Below are 24,521 nucleotides of genomic sequence, written 5' to 3' on the forward strand. Positions count from 1 at the left end.
TACAAAAGCAACTCAATGTGGATCAAAGGCCTAAATGTATAAGCCTTTTTAAAAATATAAAATTCTAAGACGAAAATATAAGAGGAAAGCTTTCTGACATTGGATTTGGCAATGATTTCTTGGGTAGGATACTGAAAGCATTAACAGATAAAGAGAAAATGGGTAAATTGGACTTCATCAACATTTAAATGCTTTGTGCATCAAAGGACATTAAAAGTGAAAAGACCACCTACAGAATGGAAGGAAATATTTGTAAATCATTTATTTGATAAAAGATTAATATCCAGAATATATGAAGAGTTCCTCTAGCTCAACAAAAACAAATTATCCAATTCAAAATGAACAAAGGACCTAAGCAGACTTTCTCCAAAGATATACAAATGGCCAATAAACACATGAGAAAATGCTTAATGACTCAGCCATTAGGGAAATGCAAATCAAACCACAGTGAAATAACACTTCACAATCATTTGGATGGCTATTATTGATAAAATGGAAAATAACAAGTGTTGGTGGGAAGATGAAAAAACTAGAACCCTTGTGCATTACTGGTGGGAATGCAAAATAATGCAGCTGCTGGGAAAATGCTTGGTGGTTCCTCAAAAATGTTAAATGTAGAATTACCCAATGATCCAGCAATTCCACTTGTGGGTGTATACTCAAGAAAAGGCTCAAAAGCAGGGACTTAATCAGATACTTGTAAGCCAATGTTCATAGCAGCATTACTCACAAGTTAAATGTGGGAACGACCCACACGTCCATCATCAGATGGATGCATAAACATGATATGCACAGATATATAACACTTATATTTACAATAAAATATTCAGCCATAAAAGGGAATGAAATTCCAATACATACTACAACACAGATGTATCTTGAAAATATCTAAGTGAATGAATAAAATGGAAGTCAGACATAAAAGGACAAGTATTTTATGATTCCACTTATACCAGATACCTACAATAGATAAATTCATAGAGACAGAACATACAATAGAGGGTATCAAGAGCTGGGAGTGGTGGGTAAAAGAAGTTGTTTAACAGGTACAGAATTTCTGTCTGGGTTAACGAAAACCTTTTGAATATAGTGGTGATGGTTGAACACTGTGAATGTAGCTAATTCCATTAAATTACTCTTAAAAATAATTTGCCTTATTTTATGTATATTTTGCCATTAAAAAAAAACTGGGAGGATAGAATAATCAGATTCTAGGATGGCCCTCAATAATCCCTTCCTCCTGGTCCTCCATACCCTTGGTAATACCCTCCAACTGCATATGGGCTGGACTTGTGACTCACTTAAGAGTCTCATTAATAGAAGAAACTGGCATCATTCTCTTTTGGATCATTCATTTGGGGGAAGCCATCTGCCATATTGTGGGGAGCTCCATGGACAAGTCCATAGAGGAGGAAAGTGAGCACCTGTCAACAGCCATGTCAATGAACTTAAAAGCAGATCCTCCAGCTGTCAAGCTTCCAAATGACTTCAGCCCTAAATAACATAGTAACTGCACACACACTTGTAAGAGCTCCTGAGCCATCACTCTCAGCTAACCTGCTTTTGAGTTTCCGACTATCAGTTACTGTTTGAGATATGTTATTTCAAGCAGCTATATTTGGAGTAATTTGTTACACTGTAATTAATAATAATACCAGAGGTGGGAGTAAAGGAGTAAGGGAAAGAAGTGAAAGCAAAAGACTCTATATCATGAAAGAAAATAATCACAAAATGCTGGTATGTTCTATACCTGAAATATTGCATAAAATTTCATAATTTGTAATTTAAAAAAGATTTCTCAAGTTAATCACTTAGTGTGTAATGACTAATAGATTTGAAGGAACAAAAGGAGAAAATGTCAATCTTAAGGGACAAGAAAGTTGAGCTCACACAGGATACTAAAAGGGCTTCAATCAGTTTTATTGGCATTAAAAGTTTTATTCTGAATTTAATCCACAATCTATACAAGTTATTTACAAGCCATGAAAATGGAAAACAGCACAAAATACAATTGAGGTATAAGCTGAGAGCACAGTATGTCATGTTTCAATAAATATAATTCAAAATTTGTAAACTAAGTAACCAGATAGATGAGTCTTGTTTTATAGTAAAACCATATAAAATATTTATTCCACGTGAGGTAGAGGACAGTTTTGTGTGTCATGTGATGCAACCAACCACAGCAATTTAAACCATAAAACTGTACATCATTGGCAAAATTTTAAATTGAATTGTGGTCAATGTAGTCAACAACTTGTTTCAACAGTTGCAGAACAATTTTACTTACTGCCTTCACAGGTTAGAAATTCAGAAATAATTTAAGACTACTGTGTTGGCTTAAAATTATCAGGATAAGCAAATACTTCTAACAGGATGGTTAAAAGCAAGTATATTTTATTTCTCCCAAACTATAATTCCCCCAAAGTTGTCCTAGATTAAGCAGTTCTTTTAGCAGGACTTTTTTACTAGAACTACTTTAAGTATGCTGTGCTTTATTTTCAAGTGAGGTATCTATATTGAAGAAAAAAATCTTATAAATTTCTTTTACATTCAACTAACTTAATATACTATTTTGTTTTCTGGGCTTAATTTTTAAATTTCAGTTTTTACATTTGATCACTTCCTAATTCAAAACCAGTAGCACTATATAAGACATTTAATTCTATTACTAAAGAAACAAGCCTCAGACTGCATTACAGTTTTAGAAGCCATCTAAAATGGAAAGATCTTCCAAAAACAAAACGAAATGAAACAAACAAAAAACTGTCCTTTTAAACAAGATGTAATATAGAATACCCATATAAATTTCTTCCAGTAATGGAAATGCTTCAGTATCTTATAATAGAAAATAATTTAAGCTGTTTATTCAATCCCACAATGTATAATACAGCAGTAATGTGTCCCTTATTGCTGACAGCTTCAGTTAAAAATTAACAAGTAGTTCTAAGCACAGAAACAGATGTACAGTATGAGCACAACTTTTCATTACACTGATTTTTAATGTCCTGTCGTGCAGATTAAATGTGTAAGAGCAAATGAAAATGCGGATTTTCCCCAAGGCAATCAAATCAAATCAAATCAAAATAAGTCACTGAGAAGAAAAACTATAGAAGCTGATCAAAAACCTTCAGCACCAGCTTGACAATTAATTTTAGGGAAAAACCTTGAACATATTTCATATTATTGGGGTTTCCTTATCATTCTACTTTCCTTCAAACAGAAGCCAGAGATGTGCAAATAAATTGGTTGTTTTGTCATGACTTCTAAAACCTATGGATGACTTCCAAATATCATCGTACTCGTCTATTTCACCTACTTTAGTAACTGGTTTTTAATTCAGTATGTACAAATGATTTTATATCTCAACTGGTAATATATGTTATAAAATTAGTTCAAGAAGCATAAAACATCCTGACTCTCATGGACACAGAAATTCAAGCAAAAGAATATGCTTTACAAAACCAAAGCACAAGCCAAACTTATGTTGTTGGTCAAATCCTTTCATAGTGTTACAAGCTGCATTTGTAATATCAGGCTGGTTTAGAGCTTCTTCAATGACAGTAGGTTTTACATTTACTACCTTTATAGATTTGGTGCCTTTTACTCACAACAATTAAAGTACAGAAACTATCATCACCCATCACCCAGTAAGTTAATATTCTATCTTTTCTTCCTTCTTAAGATGCCCTAGCACCTCTGATAAGCCGTTCCTTTAGTGCAGCTTTTTAAAGTAAATATTTTTATATTTTTCGTAAAAAGAATATTACAAAGTCTGAGGAAAAATCTGCTTACCTAATAAATTGGCACACAAAAACTAACACCAAAACAAACTTTAAGCTAGCAACCAACACACAAAATGAGCATGCAAAGAATAGAAGAATAAGTTTATATGGATAGTTCAGCAGAGGCCACTTTTAAAGTATTACAAAACCTCTCTATTTTCAACCTATGTGGTGCAGTTTAACTTAAAATTACTTTTAACTAGAATAGGTAAAATATTTACAACTGTCTAAAAAGCTCTATTTTCAAGGAAGAAGACAGAAACCTATGGCACATCAATGTATCTTCTAGAAAATGAAGACTACACAATTTTATGTGGCAAGTTTTCCTAATGCAAAGGACTAGAAAAAATATTTCTTTACTCAATTCTAACTTAAGAGTTTATGATAATTTAAAGATGGTTAAGCACTGCTTAGAGTTTTAAAATAAACTATCTCAAAGATTAAGCAATGTATTTTAGAAGTTTTGGGTTGAAACTTAAGTAAGCTTGTCATTTACATAAGCACAAAGATTTTTTAATATATCAGAAAGATGAAATTATAGGGGTTTGAGTTTGTCTCCCAAAAAGATTAACTGTGACACAACTAAAATGAACTTTATCATAAAATGTCTTTGTGATTCTTCTTTCTCCAGATCTAAATAAAAGATATTAGGAGGGTATATCATTTTTAACATTTGTTCCTCCTTGAGGAAACCAAGAATCAACAAATTAAATTGGAGGGTAATATAGTAAAATTTAAATGGAAAATAGAAAATACACATTTACATCACACTCTAGTAAAGAAACTATACTTTGAGAAGTACAAAAATTCTTTTAGGATATGTAAGTACCATTAAGCGAAATATGAAAATAACTGGCTAAATGATAACCTACTGGTTTTTGAAGTTTTATACCAGTAGAGCATCTATCGTCTACACTGGGAATAGTATACAACCTTAACTCTAACTGATTTATTTTAAAAATAAACTTAGCTCTCAAGTAATTTCATACAGTACCCTACATGAGAACATAAACATTAAATTCCTGGAATAATGATGTCAATTAATGGTAGCTTCAGGAAACTTCCTTTAAAAAATGCATACTAAGAACTTTACCTAGTATCTTTTAAGCCAAGAATTAACGAATATGAAATTTGCCATTAAAGAATGACAGACTTTTCTGTGCAAAAAAAAAGTGCAGAAGATTTGTCCCTCCCCCTAACTATGGAATTCCTTTGTCTTCTAAAAATTATCTAAAAACCTTTTAGTAGCAGAACTAAACTTCCCTATATTACCTATCATACACTACCAGCTGACTGTAAATTCCTGATTTTGATATTAAGTAGTAACTGAAAACGGTCCATTTGTGCAAATATTGATAAGACTTAACATTTAAACATACAAAAATCCAAAATAAACGTCACGGTGTTTAATATGTTACAATTTAAGGAAAAAAGAACCCATTAAGGAAAACAGATCCATTATATAAATTTCAGTAAGACCCATAACTACATATAAAAACTGTACAGGAGGATTATGGATTGTATACAAACTGAAGTACATCAATGGTATCAGTTTTTCTCAAAAACATTGATATTTTCACACCTCTATTAACAACATAAACAAAAGTTCAAAAATCATTACATTTTATTCCCTCTTCTAAAGTTGCTACATAAAAAAAATTCTAAATAAAACCACATGTAAACCAAAAAACACATTACAACTGCTTCTTGTATTTAACAGCAGTATATAATAAAGTATGTTATTCTTCCTCATTACGCCTATGGGGTGTGCTATAACCTCATCAATGAAATTCCTCTTTTGACAAAATGTCTCTTAGGAGACATTAAAAAAAAGAGAACTGGTGGAAACTCATTCTATAATATAAACAAAAGAAAAGCAGATTTTATGTGTAATGACTATATCAATTTAGAAAGGAGACTGTGTTAATGAAAAACATGGAGATTCAATTCCTTCAGTAGCTCCATATATCTGAAATATGGAGCCACCATTATATTAAAATTGAGTCTGAAATATGGGTAACAAAACTGACCGCAACTATCCATCACACAATGCAGCTTTTAAAAAGTATACAACTGCTAAATTTGCATTTGAAATATAGGCAGATTATATAATAGTTCAAACCATATAGTACTGTTTCTAAGCTGGCTGAAAAAAAGAAGTACAAAGAAACATACATTTTCATTCATTTGGAAAATGTAAAAATTTATGTACTAATATATAATCTCTTCACTTTCTATGATCTACAAATGGATAGGATGCCTAGTTATCTTCATGCAAACAAGTTATTCAGAATTCAATAACCAAAGCAAATAAACAAACAAAACTAAACCCTGTTGGGAATACACAGATGAATCTCTTTAAAGGTTTCTATTCTTTCGCAGTCTTAGATGATTTCAAAATTTGCAACTTTAGCTCTTTTATCATCATCTCTAACTTTTGTCTTGCCTCCCGTTCCTGTCGAAGTTCATCTTGGAGTTCTTGCCTATCAGCCTCAGCATGGTCCAATCTCTGTCTCAGTTCTGCCAACTGTGAGATTTAAAAGACTGTGTCAGTTTTCATTGTTTTGTTTTTCCATTTAATTTTCACACCGTGGCGAAGATCTACTTTCAAAATTACTTTTTAAAAAATGAACTACATTTGTAACTTCATGCATATACAATCCTTGAATATCTAATAATATTCATCCAATTTTGACATAACATCGAATGGGGGGGGTCAAGAGAACTAACACCTAAAGCACTTTCATTATGCCCTACAGTTTAGTATACCTCTCAAACAGCCTGCTCGAGTTAAGGGTTATTTGTTCATCTTCCCCAAGTTGTGAGCTACTATTCATTTTTGCTCAAGTGCTTTTAAACATTTGAACAATTCATGTCTGTTAATTTGTTGATTTGAAAGCCCATATACTACATTAAGGTAATTTAACATTTGACATTCAGAGAGCTAGAGATTAGCAATTTGGGCAACTAAAATACAGAAACCTAATGAAAGTTTAATAAAGCAATCAAATTCAAAAAATCTCTTGGGGGGCACCTGGGTGACTCTTAACCATCTGCCTTTGGCTCAGGTTGTGATCCCAGGGTCCTGGGATTGAGCCCTACATCAGGCTCCCTGCTCAGCTGGGAACCTGCTTCTCCTCCTCCTTCTGCCTGCCACTTCCCCTGCTTGTGCTGTCAAATAAATATATAAATGAAATCTTCAAAAAAAAAATCATGTTGGATGATACACCATAAACTTGTGTTGAACAGAATTTTATATATTTTGAAATCTTGCCCAATGAACTGAACTTGACAAAAAGTAATTTTAATAGGGAAGGTACAGCTTCAATCTCCACACCGAAAGGGCAACATTACACAAACTGAGTCATTCTTACCTGCGCTGCATATTCAGCCTCTTTGTCTTTTTCTAAATTTGAATCACAGGTACATTTTTGCTTCATTACCTGCTCTAATTTTTTCTCTAAGTCTTTCTGTTCAATATAAAATTCTTCCATTCTATGAGCATGTTCATTCTGCAAAGATTCAAGCTCTTTCTGTAAATTCTGCTGTTCTTCAGTGAGTTCCTTCATAGCTTTTGAACTACTCAACATTTCAACTTCCTGTAATACACAGAATCACATTACAATTTTTATTTTATTTCCATCATGCTAAAAATTTCAATACAAAAAAAAAGGGCAGAAAATATCTAAAATTCAGCTGTCACATCAGTTTTATATATAAGTAATTATCTTGAAAAAACTATTTTCTCTAAAAATTTGAAAGAAAATTGCTTATGAGCATAGAACTCTAAATCTTAAATACATTTAAAACCTCTCTCTTCATTTTTCTTGAGAATATGCAAACGTATCTTTATAATAGACTATCACTTTAATAATTTTACCATCTGAAGTTGTTGCTTCTTCTGCAAAATTGAGTTGAGTTTTTCCTGTTGTTTTACATAAGTTCTCATTACTTCTTCCATGATCTTTCCCTTATCATCCTCACAAATGATATCTTTGACAAGAAGTGGAGATGAAGCTGCAGTATCACGGTCTATTCCTGCCTTGCTTGTGTCTCTGATGAAATTGCAAGTGGCAGACTCGGGTTTCTTTTTACTTGTAGAATTATTGGAGATTGATGGATCTTTGAAAAGCAAAAATGAAGTAACAAAAAGTGAGCATCACTGTGAAAAAGTCACTAGAACCCACAAACTAAATGAAAAAAAAATTCCTTTTACTAGTGAAATAAAAAATAATGAAATAGCTAAGAATAAATTTAAGAAAAGTAGTATAAGACCTATTCAATAAAAACTACACAACACAAAAGATCTGAACAGATCCAACAAGACACAAAAAGGTACTCAATATCATTAGTCATTGGAGAACTGCAAATCAAAACCATGAGATATCACTTTATAACCATTAGGATGGCTATAATCAAGAGAGACAATAACAAATGTTGACAAAGATTGTAGACTGGAACCCTCATCAGCTGTTGGTTGAAAGAAAAATGGTATATAGCTGGTTTGAAAATATCTGACAACCCCTCAAGATATTAAACATGACCCAGTAATTTCACTCCTAAATATACACCCAAGAGAAATGAAAACAGGTCTATGTTAAAACATGTGCATAAGTGTTCATAGCAGCATTATTCATTACAGCCAAAAAGTAGACACAATTTGGGGCACTTAGCTGGCTCACTTAGTAAAGCATGTGATTCTTAATCTTGGATTCATGAGTTCAAGCCCGAAGTTTGGCATAATATTTAGTAGTAGTAATAAAAAAAAAGGGGACACAATTCAATGTCCATGAGCTAATAAGTGGATAAACAAAATGTGGTATATTTATCTATAAAATAGCAGAATATTATTAAACCATAGAAAAAAAGTACTAAAAAAGTACTAAAAATATGCTACAACAATAAAAGGTCACATATTATATGATCTCTTTCATATGCTATGTCCACAATAGGCAAATATATAAAAACAAAAAATAAACAGAGGCTGGGGAAAGAGGAAAATAGAGTGTAACTTCTAATGAATCACAGGGATTTGGGTGGCAGTGGGGGGGGGGGGGGGGGGATGAAAATGTCCTGAAATTAAATAGCTGTGACTGTTGAGAATTTACTGAAAGTCACTAAACTGTACACCTTAAAGGGATACATTTTATGGTATATGAAATATATCAACAATTTAAGTCACTAGAATTTGGGAAATGAAATATAACACAAATATGACATAAGAGTACATTACTAATTATTGTTTACCATATTTAAATTCAAAGAAAGCTGAACTTCAAAATTAAAGTACAGAAATCGCTCAAAGAATCTCAGCTATCTATGAAAACAGTTAAATGACTAATGGACACTTTAGCTACTCCAAGATAGCTGAAATAACTGTCACACTTGCCTAAGCTGGAAGCAAAGCTCTGCTGCTATGTAAAGGGTAAAACAGGCAGCATTTGTGTAGACATGTCTCCTTTGCTCCACAGTACTTTAAAAGGCACTGTAACTAGGCAGATTTTTTTTTTTTTTTAAGATGCCCAGCCAGCAGTCTGCTTTTTATACCATCTGCCAGGCTCCCACACCTATTGAGTTTTCGATCTTTGCTTATCACATGGCTAAGTTTCCCTGAGTCCTATACCTAACTACTCTTATGTACTTCTTAGCATTATTTTTTTTAAGACTTTTATTCTTGGACATCTGGGTTGCTCAGTCATTGGGCATCTGCCTTTGGCTGGGGTCATGATCCCAGCAGCCTGGGATCAAGCCCCATATCAGGGTCCCTGCTTAGCGGTTAGCCTGCTTCTCCCACTCCAGCTTCCCCGGGCTTGTATGACAGACTATCTCTGTCATAAATAAATTAAATCTTTTCAAAAAAAATTTTTTTTAAGTTTGGTTGTTTTTGTTTTTGTTTTGAGTAATTTCTACATCCAGCGTGGGGCTCAAACCCAGAGACCAAGAGTCACATGCTATACTGACTGAGCCAGCCAGGCACCCCATTACATACTTCTTAGCATTATAAAATGGTTTCTCAGTTCAAAGCAAATTAGAAAGGGCCTTCTGAAGAAAACTAACAGCAAAAAAAGGGCAGGAAAGGAAAAAAACCAATCATGCAAAAACCACTTACAGTATGAAACCATGTAGACTACATATCTACAGCATTAGCATCTATAGCTATAACTGTTCTAAAAAAAAGTTTAGGAACTAAGGTTCTAAGTAGTCACTCAGAGTTTTGAAAGGTGCACTTTTTTTTTAAGATAAAAGCTTCAACTGTCTGGAACACTCGCTTAAATAGAAATCCTCTTTGTAAATGCTGAATGAGGGAACCTGGGTGGCTCAGTTGGTTAAGGTTAAGCAGCTGACTTCCCCACAGGTCTTGATACCCGCTCAGCCGGGAGCCTGTCCCTCCCTCTCCCACTTCCCCTGCTTGTGCTGTCTTTCTCTGTCAAATAATAATATTGTTCTTAAAAGAAAGAAAGAGAGGAGAAAAAAAGAAAGAGAAACAAAGAAAGAGAAAATGCTGAATAAATGTGTTTAAGTATATGATTTTAAAAAAATTTTTTCTGAATACTTACCTAAACGGCTATATAATTCTCTGTTTGTTTTTAAATCCATTTTCTCCTGTTCCTCCAATGAGACATCTGGGTAAGACGCCAGTTTTTGATGTTTCCCACTACTATGAGGCTTCTCTGACTGTCTCGGTATAGATTTACTTGCCTCTGACTTTGTGACCTCTTTAGACTGGGATACAGCAGAAGTAAGGGACACATTTGGAGCAACCACTTTATCGCACATGTATAAGTAGTAGCTACAAACAAAGAAAGGCAAAATAAGATATATAACACATTTGGGTAAAAAGCAAAATACATTAAATCTATTTCTATGGTTAAAAAATTTTATACTAAAACAGACAAAATAACTCAAAAAATAAGGACTGTAAGGGTAGGCATTGTGGGGAACCCTGTGTATTGTGTAAGGCTGATGAATCACAGGCCTGTACCCCAAAGAAATAATATATTATATGTTTATGATTTTTAAAAAAGAAAATTAGATCATAGAAAAGAATTCTTTAAAAATTCAGTACTTTAGACAATAAGTGCAAAATTATGAATAATTTTTATTATATTGCAAAAATTTCTAAGCACTGAAGAGACACTCACTGGCAAAGAAAATTACAGTCTCATCTCCTTCCCTCAAAACCACCTGAGACTAAAAGCATGAAGCACTTTAGGGCTGTTTAATAGCCCTGAATAGGTAAGGCTTATGCTAGAAAGAAAACAGATCAACGCTACTTGAAAAACCATTTTCTTGACTACCACCCGTGAAAGCAAGGAATCCTTGCTCTTTGTTATAGAGGCTGATTCAGTCCCATACTACAAGGCTATGCCCTGATTCACCATAGGCCCAATGAGTAGCTCCTGGGGCCTTTCTTATAGAGCACTCAATACCACCCAGCTCCTGTTCCTGGGCAGTCAGTCCTACTTGTTTCAAACCCCACACAGCAGTCTTCCCAAAATACATTAGTATTTCCTAATTTGATTAAAAAAACAACAACAAAACTTCCATAGTGAGTTGCACAAAACTAAGACTGAAGGGATAACTACCAATTTTGCTCAAAGCTCACATAAATTGTTCAGCAGATTATCTGAGAGACCCATGGAATAAATTTGAGCTAGATACTGAAGCACTGTATTATTAGCTATAACCTGCATAACCTTTAGCCAGAAGATGCAACCATTTAACTGATGTACTACATAATACCTTAAACTCTAAATGCTCTCCTCTTATATCTTATTTTCTTTATCCAATAATCTATATTATTCCTCTTTACTAATTACAAGAATTCTGAGGATTAAAAACTCTGTATTCTGCTAAGAACACTGACAGGTTTAATAATGTCCAAAGACTTACTTCAAACACAATAGGAATGGTAGAAACTGTGCAAATGTAAATTAAGACTGCGATTCTTCATCACCATATTTGGGGGGAATATATATCTACAGCACTAAAAATCTAGAAATCAATGAACAGTTTATCATCTAAGGTGCATTTTTATTAAAACTATGAAACTGGATTTTGAGGGATGTGGCTACTATGAAACTTCTAAGTTTCAAAAAATTTGTAAAACACCAAAATTGCATACCAAACTCCTGAAGAGTTGGTTTACCTCTTCTAGGGAAGCAAGGAAATTAAAGGAAAACTTCCAGGGGTAGGGGGAGGGTGATTGGGTTATGGACATTGGGGAGGGTATGTGCCAAGGTGAGTGCTGTGAAGTGTATAAACCTGGCGATTCACAGACCTGTACCCCTGGGGCTAATAATACATTATATGTTAATTTAAAAAGATATATATATAAAAGGAAAACTTCCAATTTTTACTTTAGAGAGAAAAGGAAATGACAAGTTCCTAGAAAGAACATAAAAACATCAAGAAAAGGTTATCTCAAATATTCAATGCAATTTACAATTCATTTAACAAGCCTAAAACTAAAAAATGAATTCTCAGGAACTAGAACAGTACCTGACATATAGATGTTGAATAAATGAATGAACAAATGAATGAATGAACAAACAAATGAGCTAATAATACTCACTTACCTGGGGTGTAAAAATGAATGTGTCTGAGCAACATGCTCACCCTCCTGCTTTATAACAGGGTACCATGACTGTAATTCCATTCCTGATGGTGTATCTATCTGTAGAAAAATGCAGAAGGGAAAAAGTTCATTGAGAGAAGATGTGATGGTTAATTTTTTATGTCAGCTTGACAGGGCCAGTGCATGTCTCTGGAGAACCCTAATAAAAGGTATATTATTTGAGAGTCCTCTGCTAACAAGGCAGCCTTCCCTTAAAGTACCAAATGTAGTCACTAAAAATTATATGAATTATCCTATCACAGAAACAACTTTAGTATGCATATTAACATGGACTATCAAAAACGATTTCATAAAACTTCATACTAAGAAATCTATTTTTAAAATCCATTATAAGGGCATTTGGGTGGCTCAGTCAGTTAAGTGTCTGCGTTCAGCTCAGGTAATGATGCCAGGATGCTGGGATCAAGTCTGGCATCATCAGAGTCCAGTATGGTCGGGGCTCCCTACTCAGCTCAGCAGGGAGTCTGCTTCTCCCTCTCCCTCTGTCCCCCCACCTCTGCTTGTGCACTTGCTCTCCCTCACTTGCTGTCTCTCCCCAATAAATAAAAATCTTTTTTTAAAAAAATCAAATTAAATGAAAATTAAATAAATAAATAAATCCATTTTAAATAGTACCTTGCAAATGTACAGCATCAATAAGTGCGGATTCTTCTTGCTGTGACAATCAGCTAGAATGTCCCCCTTCCCTACTGTACTTGTTAGTGGATTAGATAACATTCTATAGCAATAAATACTTTGCCAGGGGAGAGATGTCACGAAGATGGCAATACAGGTTGTTCTTGACTTCACACTCCCTCACAAGAGAAAAAACATCTATTCAAGAACAAGATACCATAAGAGAATCCTGTAACATGGCAGTGTGGAGTTGGTGAAGCTGAAGCACCCCACCGCACCTCAGAGACTGAGACAAACTGCATTACAAGGATGGATGTTAACTGAACCTGCTGTGGTAATCACTTCACAATATACGTAAATCAAACTATCACGCTGTATGCCTTACACTCATACAGTGATTACGTTGATTATTTCTCAGTAACACTGGAGGGGGAAAAATGTGGACAGACAGATAAACAGGTAGATTTATAATAAAAGATGTATGGTGGAATGTTAAAAAAAAAAAAAAAAGTAAGAAAGAAAAAACAAAAATTAGAAAGACAAGGGAACCCAGTCAGAGCCTCACAGAGTAACCTGAGTGGAGAAGACAGGGTACAACATCCAGAAAGACCAAGGCAAATCAAGTCAGCAGGTCAGAGAAAGCTGCCCAGAGAAAACTCTACAGATCTGAGGTGGAGGATCCACCTCAAGAATTCAGCATAAGCACCTGAGCAGCACTCGCTCATGAGGAAACTCCTTAAAGCTGAATCCTGCCTTTCTCTGGACAGCTGATATGGTCACTGATACAATGGAGGTAAAGAGCTGTGGAGACCAAAGGAGTAGCAATTTTATCCTAACATGGTAAACTCAAATGGCCATTATTCACTCCACAGTTCTCTACCAACTTGGCTGAAACACTGATGGGACTGCATTGCACATTTTACCTTCCCTCCACACAGTCTCACTTCCACTCCCTTCCTTTAGCAGGCAAAAAACAACTCCCCAACAAACACCTTACACACCAAAAAAAAAACCCACAAAAAATAACAAAAAAAAAAAAAAAAAACTTCACCAGGTTAAACTTGAAATTACTTTGCTTGCTAACACTTATTGGTAAAACACATTTCCTCATAAACTACACATGTGAATAAAGGAAAAGAAGAAACTAACTGGCTACTTAATGAACATCTATCTACCTGATAAGAACTTTATAAACCCTACTTACTTTTTTTTTTTTAAGATTTTATTTATTTATTTGAGAGAGAATGAGTGAGAGAGAGCATGAGACAGGAGAAGATCAGAGGGAGAAGCAAACTCCCCAAGGAGCTGGGAGCCTGATGCGGGACTCGATCCTGGAAGTCCGGGATCATGACCTGAGCCGAAGGCAGTCGCTCAACCTACTGAGCCACCCTGGCGCCCTAAACCCTACTTACTTCTAACAAGTACTCCTTTATTAAATGGGTATCGTTAACTCCATTTTACAGATTAGTAAACCGAAGTTCAGGAACTGAAAAAGAAAAGAATAACCTGTGACTACGAACTTCTCCCTTATTTTGGTTTGTTTTATATGGCCTCTCCACTACCACCAACCACCAGCACTATTATGCACATGCACAGTATTTCAAGTCACAGTAATTACCCTGTTATTTTTGAAAAAGAATATCTTAAAGGGGGACAAGACACAGTAGAGAAGGGAGCTAAAAGGACATAAGGTTTGGGTGAGCAACAAAGACAGGAGGTTAATGGACAATCCCAATGGAGTAAGAGAGGATGGAATTGAGACTGAGATAAAGGAAAGATGAAACAAAAACGAAAGCTGGATATTCCTCTGAATGTCTCCTGGTAAGATGTGGGAGAAATGACATCCTCATCCAATAATCCATAAACACAGCACTCAGGGGACAGCCACTAAATACTAAGAGGTTAGGAAAACTATTTTGCCTGATGTCCCAATATTCCAGTTCAGAACAAAGAAACTACATAAAATGGAAAAGAAACAAATCTCCAGATGCTAAGCAGTTATGATTAAAGCAAAATCAATTCATAAACTGTCCACCATTTGACTGGGGATACCCTTCTAATGGGGGAAAACAATTAGGATGAAGAAACTCAGGAGAAGCCTGATAACCCTTGGCCCCAACAAAATGGGTTGAAAATGAAAAGGAAACCACTTCTGCAGCAAACATTATATGTAATTTAATCAATCAGGAGATGATTTAAGACCAATGAAAAGCCAAAAATAAAAATATGGTAACTTCAATTGGTGGTAAACGTTAAGAATGAACAAGGAATTTGAAAAACTAACGAGACCACAAGATTAAGGAAAATGATGGTATTTTCAAAGGATTTAAACAGTTGATTATTCAGTGAGGGCCTCTAGGCTCTATACAGTTAAAAAAACAAACAAACTCAGGCGCCTGGGTGGCTCAGTTGGTTAACTGTCAGCCTTGGGCTCCGGTTGTGATGCCCCACTCCCACACCCCATACCCCCATTCCTGGCATCATGCCCCACCCGCATTGGGCTTCCTGCTCAGTAGGGTCTCTGCTTCTCCCACCTCTGCCCTTTCCCTAACCCCCCATAACAAGCTCTCTCTCTCAAATAAATACAATCTTAAAAAAAAAAAAAACACTCACAATCCAGATCAATTATTCTAAATAAGTTCAGAATCTGAGGCAAAATCAAATGCTTATTCAGAAAATAAGCCAATCACTTGTTCACACAGTTTCTCAACCTATAGTCCAGTTCTACAAGTAAATTAGAAAGGGTGGATGCCAGGCAACAGCTGATAGCCTAAAGAGAGGAGAATTATAAGATCCAAACACAAAACCTGATTCAAAAAGCAAGACAATCTGAGGGCTTTATCATAGGCCAGGACAAATAATTTAATATATCTCAATTGTCCCCTACCTTCATCACAACACAGTACAGTAACTGATGTTTAAGAAGTCTTGAGTTAACATGACATAAATTATAGTCTATATTTATGAGATATAAATAGTACACTGTATACACATACACCATAACTATATACCTACCACATAGACTGAAAACTAAGACATTTTAGAATGCATTAAAAAGGTTAAAGTTTGGGGCGCCTGGGTGGCTCAGTGGGATAAAGCCTCTGCTTTCAGCTCACGTCATGATCCTAGGGTTCTAGAATCGAGTCCCACATCGGGCTCTCTGCTCAGCAGGAAGCCTGCTTCCCTTCATGTCTCTGTCAAATAAATGAATAAAATCTTTTTAAAAAAAAAAAAAAAGGTTAAAGTTTTTGGGTTTTTTTTAAGATTTTATTTATTTCGCAGAGAGATAGAGAGAGCACAAGGAGGCAGAGTAGCAGTCAGAGGGAGAAAGAGAAGCAGGCTCTGGACTGAGCAGGGAGCCAGAACTGAGCAGGGGGCCTGATATGTGGCTCAATCCCAAGACCTTGGGATGGTGACCTGAGCTGAAGGCAGACACTGAACTGACTGAGCCACCCAGGTGCCCCAAAGGTTAAAGTTTCAAAAAAACACTTCTATAAAGAGTAGCTTCCTCATCCAGAAAACTCACTTAGGCAGAACATTTTTCACCACAACACTGTATAACAGGAGGTGTTTACAAGCATGGATAAGCTCACTCTAACAGATCAATGAAATAAAACATCAGCTTGAGTTAAATGATAATTTCTTTTCTAGAAGTCATTTGTTAAACTCATTATTTAGAAAATAAAGCTCCACTTTTTTTTTTTTTTAAGATTTATTTATTTATTTATTTGACAGAGAGAGAGATCACAAGTAGGCAGAGAGGCAGGAAGAGAGGCAGGCAGAGAGAGAGGAGGAAGCAGGCTCCCTGCCGAGCAGAGAGCCCGATGTGGGACTCGATCCCAGGACCCTGAGATCATGACCTGAGCTGAAGGCAGCGGCTTAACCCACTGAGCCACCCAGGCGCCCCTAAAGCTCCACTTTATATCACTTTTATATCCAAAATAATTCTAGATGTACTGCCCAAGATACCAACTGTTTCCAGATATTTTAAATTCAAATTACTAAAATTCACTTATATATTCAAAATTTTTTCGATTATAAGCTGGAATCCCCAATCTTCAAAATAGCAAGTTCTAAACTTCTTCACCCAAAGATCTTGACTTGAAATCTGAATCAATATTAAAAACAAACAAACAAACAAACAAACTGACTCAATTTTGATCACATTTCAAAACTCTACAGCCAAACTCAGCATATCTTCTTACTTCTCAGTCTTTAAACTTCAGATGTAAATAATAGCTAGCATTTTAAACATCCATCCCTCTCTAATTTCTTTCCTTTATTTTCTAATCTCACCCTATCCTACTAAAAAAATCACAATCAATAAATTCTAAAGAAATCTTCCTTAAAGATCACTTAGTGTAGTCCCCTAGTCAATGTCTGAATTCCCCATTCAAAATCCCTAACAAGAGGCTATCAAGCCTCTGCTTCAATTGCAGCTTGAGGTCAAGGACCAACTTCCTTACTTTTGTATTTTCAGTACCTAGCACCATGCCTGACATATAGTAGGAACTAATAAATATTTGCTGAATGAATTCTGAATGACAGCTTAGCTCATTAATTCCCAGAGTGGCCTTTTATCAGGTTACTCCACTACCCTGAAACTGAGAAGACAGTTTCTTTCACACTCAATACCCTTCTACTCCATGAGGTACCAAAGAAGCTCAACCATTTCTGGGTCATATTTTTAGAATCAGATCTACAAATTAAATAATATAAATGATAGGGAAATGTACAACACTGACCATGATAAACTGTTGGGATTTAATTTTATCCAACATGTGGTAAGCCATAAACACATTTATAACAACTTATCCTAACTGTGTGTTAAAGACAATTAAGAAAAACACATATTATACAACAGAACATTCACAGGCATGCCAGATTTTCTCATCTATTCTGCATTTGTGTCAACATACAAATTAGGTCTTCAAAAAAAGAACAATATAATTAAATGGCACAGCAGTAATGCTAGCACTGATCAGGAATAAAAATTAGATACCAAAAGATACAAGCATCTATTCCCTCTTATCTTACCTTTAAATGTAGGAAAACTTCATTCACTTTGTATATTTAAACATTAAAATACATTACTTGGCAAAGGAGAGAAATAGATCCCTTAGCATCTAAAGTTGGAGTCTTAAACATTTTAAAATGCTTTTATTGCCCAGCTTCCCTATCATTATCTATCATAAAATGAACAGATGGCATCCTCATCCAAAACACATAAGAAATTTTTCAGACAAATTATTTCATTTCAAAGGTTCTTTCTCTAAGTCATAAAACAAATAATGTCTATGAAAGCAAATTTTAAACAATCCCAAAATGTATAGAAGAATTCATTTTAAATAAGTAAAAATCAGGAAATGTTTTATGAAAATTTCTCTAAATTTCAACTGTATTATGTAGGCATGAACCTTTGATAGACTTCCTAATAAAGAACAACTGTATTCTGGTAGTACACTGCTTATTAGTCTCACAATGACAAATAATTCAGAGAACTTGATTTCATTTACCAAAAAAAATAAATAAATAAAAATAAACATTTAGTTGCCACTTTCTAGACACAAAACAATCCTACCCACTCAGCACTATTCATATACAAACCCAATTTATACTTAAATCAATCAACCAATCAATCAATCAATCAATCAAAACCCTTTACAATTCCTAGACTTATCTCTGATAATAAGCTTTGCTTTTAGGTGGCACTCCAGTTTTTCATTACAATATCAGATTAATACTATCTTTAATGAAAAACAAATATTAATGAACTAAAGAAATCAAGGCAATACCTCAACATATTGGTGAGACTTCCAAATATCACCAAAAGTCAGAATTAAATTTTTTCAAATATGTGGAAAAATTATTTTTAAATACAGAATTTAGAAAGAGCTATAAAACATGTAGATTAATTTTTACATTGTGGTGTTCAGAAGACAGTAAGCATACAAAGAACTAGCAGACTGGTAAATTTAACAGGTTACCTAATGATGTGCTTATATAAGAAGTAATACATAATGCATATTAAATTATCATTACTTTGTACAAGCCCAACATAAATCATTAGCAACCTTACTAAACACATGACTGAATACATAGCTAAGCAACAGCTCCTTAGGTATAAAGTGAATATACCCGCCAGGGTCTTCTTACTGTGTTATTATAATACTAAGACATTCAAGTGGCCAATAAACGATTTCAGAAGGACACAAAGACACCCTACCACACAGCTGCCAACAACTCTTACTGAAAGAAATTCAATCTCTCACTAAAGGATCAGCTTTCCTCAATACTTCCAACATGTTGTGAATGAGTGTTTCAACAACTGAAACAGGAATAGTGCTACAAGTAGCAAATAGCTACTTAGAGAGATCTTTAAGACTAAGCAAGGCTTAGTCTTGTGCCTTGCTTCCTTGTAATTATTCAAATTAATCAACCCAATGAAAACTGAAACAATAAGGGCACTAACTGCCCAAAAACAGATCTTCAGGAGTTATAGGAATGTCTGCTACTCCCTCACACTGAAAGATACCACATATCTCACAAAGCCAATTTTAAGTTTAAAGTGCTGAAAAATGCTCATCAGAAAAACAAAGACTCACATTTTTATAATGTGCAACTATTATCTTAAATCCTTTATGGAAACAAAACCACGTGAAGTCCATGTGAAGTAGCATGGTATCACGCCCATTACAATGTGAAGGAAAAGGAGCAAACTGATAAAAAAATCCTGTTAATAAAATCCTGGTACTTTTAAAAATAATTTAAGTTTATTTATTTATTTAAGTAATATCTACACCAAATGTGGGGCCTGAGATCAAGAGTCACATGCTCCTCCAACGGAGTCAGTCAGGAACCCCTAAAAATAATATTTTTATATTGTAATTCTACAGTGTCCAATCCATTTAATATTACAGTAATTTAGCAATCTCCATGTCATATACATATTTTCACTAAAATATCTGTATAAATATAAGGTTTTGTTTTTCTATCCCATTTCAGCATACATGCTTTCAAAAAATGATCTCAGATTATTTTGGTCTTGAATTAATGCATATTGACAATATCAAAATGTAGATTAATTTTATTATATGCAACATAGTCCATTTTTTATTTTACTCTATTTCATTTTATTTGAATGTGGATGACCCACTAAATTGATTTCATAACCCTCCTGGCCCTTCTCAACCGTGGTTCTCAAGAGACAAGCCCAAATGCCCCAAGGCATCCATTGTATGCAATGAATTAACTTCACTCCAAAGCATTTAGAAGGGTACTATATACCATCATTGGAAGAACTGATGAAACCATCACTCAGGTAATTTTATGTAGGGCTTAATTCTCCCCTCATGGCAGCCCAGATGAAAAAGGCTGAATGAATGAAAAATTGCAATTTGAAAAACCTTGCTCTAAGTGAACTGTCTAAAAACAGGTCCAAAAGTATTATTTCAACAACTGGTCCTGTATTTAATAACACCTGTGTACTGTGCAGGTGCTTTTGCACAGATTTACAAAGCATTACATATGTAGAGGAATTATCACTCTATGCTGCAAGTATGAAATTTTTTCTTTGCACTTGTTTAGGATTTACTACAATGAGCCTATACTATTTTAATATTCACACCAAAAAAACTTTTTAACATGGAATAAAAGCCGTAGTGTTACCAAAATAAACTGCAGTGAGTTTCCTAAACTTTTGTGTTCCTTGTCCCCAAAACCCAAAATATGCACTTTCAGTGCTATTTGAAATCTCAAAATAAACTCAATACCATAAATAAAAACAAAATGCTACTTGCTTTAAAACTAACCCTGGTTTTCTCCTCGAAAATCACTGGTAACTTTATAGGGCTAGTAATACTTTTCATTCAGTTATTCAAACCTTTATTAAACATCTACCACATTCTAGATTCGGAAACTAGAAGATAAATTCCTGCCCTCAGGGGCCTGCATTTAGTCTTTATGTACATATTTCTGTGACCCACTTCTGAGTCTATAAATCAAAATGAGTTTTACAGGGTGCCTCGGTAGCTCAGTCGGTTAAGCTTAAGCAGCTGCCTTCAAAGGCTCAGGTCAGGATCCTGGGGTCCTGGGTCCTAACACCAAGCCCAAAAGCCCAGGAGTTGGGCTCTCTGCTCAGTGGGAAGCATGCTTCTCCCTCCCCTTGGCCTGCCACCCCCCCTGTTTGTACTCACTCTTTGTCCAAAAAAAAAAAAAAAGCAACTTTATATTCTTTCTAGTCATTCTTCTGCCTAGAATGGGGCTGTAATACTTTATTTAGTGATTGAGGCAAACCGCAGCTTAAGAAAAGGTTTAGAATTTAATTATATATTTTCTTTTTTTGCTTTCTGTTGTCTAATAAAATCCTTAAGTTTTTTACGTATGAACCTTCATTAGACTAAAATTCTGCTTGTGGACAAAATACAGGTTCCTGCCATTCCTAGAGCTATTCCCAAACTAGTTCTACCTCTTTACTTGAACAAACTGGGTTCTGGCTCCATAGTTTCCTCTCCCAGAATTCCAAAGGAACTGAAATTAACCCAATTCTTGATTCCTTCCTTGTTCTTCCAATGGCATAAATTATGACATGTGCACAACTATGAGAACACTATTGGTTGCCTCCACACTGATTCAGGTGTGCCCTTTTTCTTCTTCCTTTTTTCCCATTTCTCAGACCAAAAAGAATAAATTCCTAAGTTTTTTATCAAAGCCTTTTTAAAAATGTTAACATTTATAACTGTTTTATTATTTTTTAGTGGTAAAAACAAATATAGGCTCTGTATTTTCTAAACCATAAGGGGGCACTATTCCCAAAGCCATTCTAAAGATTTCATTTAATAGTCCTTAACATAATTCTTATAACAGACCTGTTTCACACTTTTCTTCTCGCATAACTTTGTTTTAGTAAGTAAATATCCAATAGTATAATTACTGTGTACAAATAACGAAGAGTGAGATACATCTGAACCCAATACTCAGTTATTTTATTTGTATTAGAAATATATTCCTATAATTCTAAATTAAGACAAGAAGATATATGGGGAAAGGAAAAGTCCCCAAATACGTATTAGTAAATATTTCAATGATAGTTTGAAGCACCACCCTGCATTCCTAGACTCTTAACTTCAAAGTGCTTTCACTTCCATTCTCTTACTGGATAAGTTATCTCATTCAACAGTTTATCTGCAAATTATATATGTGTTTATTTCCAGATCAAACCATCATTAAAAAAAAAAAAAAAAAACCCTCCACATATTCTGAAATATAATGTTGTTTTTCAAAAATCTATTCAGTTAAAAAAAGGAATTTGCTGAGTGCATCTGACATGCCAAGCACTAAACTATGTTCTGGGAAAATAGGAAAAAGATAGTCTCTAAACTCATAAAGTCAGTTATTAATTTTAGAAAGTTAAACAAAAATATTCATACTGGCACCCTATATGAGCACACTTTATCTGATGCTAACCTTATCCCCACTTGATCAAAATTTATGCTAATCACAAAATGCACAATCTATCACTGATATATCAAACAAATTACCACCAAATCTGTCCCAACTATTACTAGAACACATTTTGTCTCAAACTACTGTTTGTAGTTGCCCATTCTCTCAAGTGTATTTCCTCACTTCATTTAGGTTTGGAATAAGAAACGCACTTCCTCAACAGAAGAAACAGTTTACAAAATGGGAAAATTTTTTTCTACTATTACTATTATTCCAATGACCTCTGCAGAAATGATGAACTGAAAGTAAAATGCAAAACTAAAAGTAGTAAAATGTTTAATGGGTTTTAAGAAACAATTTTGTTGATACCTTTAGGTCATCTATTTGCATCACAGACAATCTGTAGGGGTTTTTTACCCCTAGGCAGAGTAAAACCATATTCTATTACTTAAAGAGTTGTCAAGTCTAATTGTTAGAAAGCTAAATTTTAATTTAAAAAAATATATATCAGGGCATGGGGCACCCGAGTGGCTCAGTCCCTTAAGCAACTGATTCCTGGTTTCCTCTCCCATCATGATGTCATGGGTTGTGGGATGGAGCCCGACTCTGGCTCCACGCTCAGCAAGGAGTCCTGCTTAGGATTTCTCTCTCCCCGTGCCCCACCCCACCCCGTGCACACAGGTGCACATGCCCTCACATGTGCACACACACTCTCTCCCTAAAATACATAAATCTTTAAAAAAAAAAAAAAAAAACCATAAGGGCATACACCATCTTAAAGATTATCTGCCACATTCTGTAACAGTAAAGAACCACCTATGACTACAAGTGGACTTTTCTAGTGTGCTTAAAAATATTCTTAAGTATCACCCTTCAAATTTTATTTACAAATAATCAATTTGCAGGGTGTCTGGATGGCTCAGTCGGCTAAGCATCCTACTCATGATTTTGACTCAAACCATGATCTCAGGGTCATGGAATCAATCCCTGCATCAGGCTCCAGGTTTGGCATGGAGTCTGCTTGGGATCCCTTGAGATTCTCTCTGCCTCTCCCCACTCACACAAGCTCTCTTTCATTCTCTCTCTCAAATAAATAAAATCTTTTTTTAAAAATGGGCAATTTGCTTAGCAATCTTTTTTTCCATAGACAAAAATGTATGAACAACAAAATCAGACTTAGATCAAATAAATAATACTCACTGAAGATTTGGAAAAGAAATATGACATTCTTGTATACATTCACACACTGTAAAATACAAGAACCATATTTCTAACAAAAAGCTCTGGTGATATACAGAAATAAATAGTTTAAGAACACCATGTTGCAAAGCCACCTAGGCAGTTCTAAAATCAAATGTGTTTCTCGTCGTGACCTGAGTAATAAAGAGTTCAAAATATACCTTTAATTTCTACAGAGCCAGTTCCTCCTTAGAACACTGACCTTATACCACTTATTTCACCCATCTAAATATAGGTACTATGCAAATTAAATGTAGTATTAGTCATGCAAATAGTTTGGTGATCATTACTAATATAATTTCCATCCTTGGAAATAATTTAACAGTTGCCACATTTCAATCAACTCCTATGGAGTTTCCTAATTTTGTTTTTTAATCTAAAACAATACTTTGACTACATTAACTATATAAACATATTGAATTACATTAGTATTCATACTAAACATAAAGTTCTTTATATGAGAGGTTAATTTATTTAGTATATTCTACTATTTAAAAAAAAAAAAAAAGCTTGTCTTGACTTTTCAAACACGCTTCCTCTAGGTCTATTTGGTTTGTTTGGCAACCAACTCACTGACTCAGAGAAGATAATAAAAAATGTTCCCCAGTCAAGCAGATCTCCTAGCCCCCCTCCCAGTTAAATACCTGAGTCTATAATTCAAGTTAATACAGAGGTTATTAACCAATATACTAAGAGAAATTGATAAGAAAAGTTAATGTTTCTCAAAATTAAGTTTCTACTACTAAGTCTGCTTTAGGAAAAAGCACTAAAAATTACTAGACATCAAGTCTGAAGAAATGCCT

The 24,521-nt window shown here is 34.6% G+C and overlaps 1 protein-coding gene across 4 annotated transcripts in view; it reads right to left on the reverse strand.

Annotated features, from left to right (window-relative positions):
- Positions 1–1,899: 1,899 nt before the first annotated feature.
- SKIL (SKI like proto-oncogene) overlaps positions 1,900–24,521 on the reverse strand; it is a 28,756-nt gene continuing 6,134 nt past the window's right edge. For 3 of the 4 annotated variants that reach the window (XM_059163494.1, XM_059163495.1, XM_059163496.1), the window contains exons 3-7: positions 12,362–12,459; positions 10,340–10,572; positions 7,663–7,904; positions 7,157–7,381; positions 1,900–6,309 (exon numbers count right to left, since the gene is read on the reverse strand). In XM_059163494.1, coding sequence (XP_059019477.1) covers positions 6,151–6,309; positions 7,157–7,381; positions 7,663–7,904; positions 10,340–10,572; positions 12,362–12,459 — 957 coding nt within the window. In that variant the 3' untranslated portion in view covers positions 1,900–6,150. The remainder of the gene's footprint in view (positions 6,310–7,156; positions 7,382–7,662; positions 7,905–10,339; positions 10,573–12,361; positions 12,460–24,521) is intronic. The other variant, XM_059163497.1, reaches the window with a different exon arrangement.

The sequence above is a fragment of the Mustela lutreola genome, chromosome 2 (assembly GCF_030435805.1).
Source record: "Mustela lutreola isolate mMusLut2 chromosome 2, mMusLut2.pri, whole genome shotgun sequence".
NCBI classification, from domain to species: domain Eukaryota; kingdom Metazoa; phylum Chordata; class Mammalia; order Carnivora; family Mustelidae; genus Mustela; species Mustela lutreola.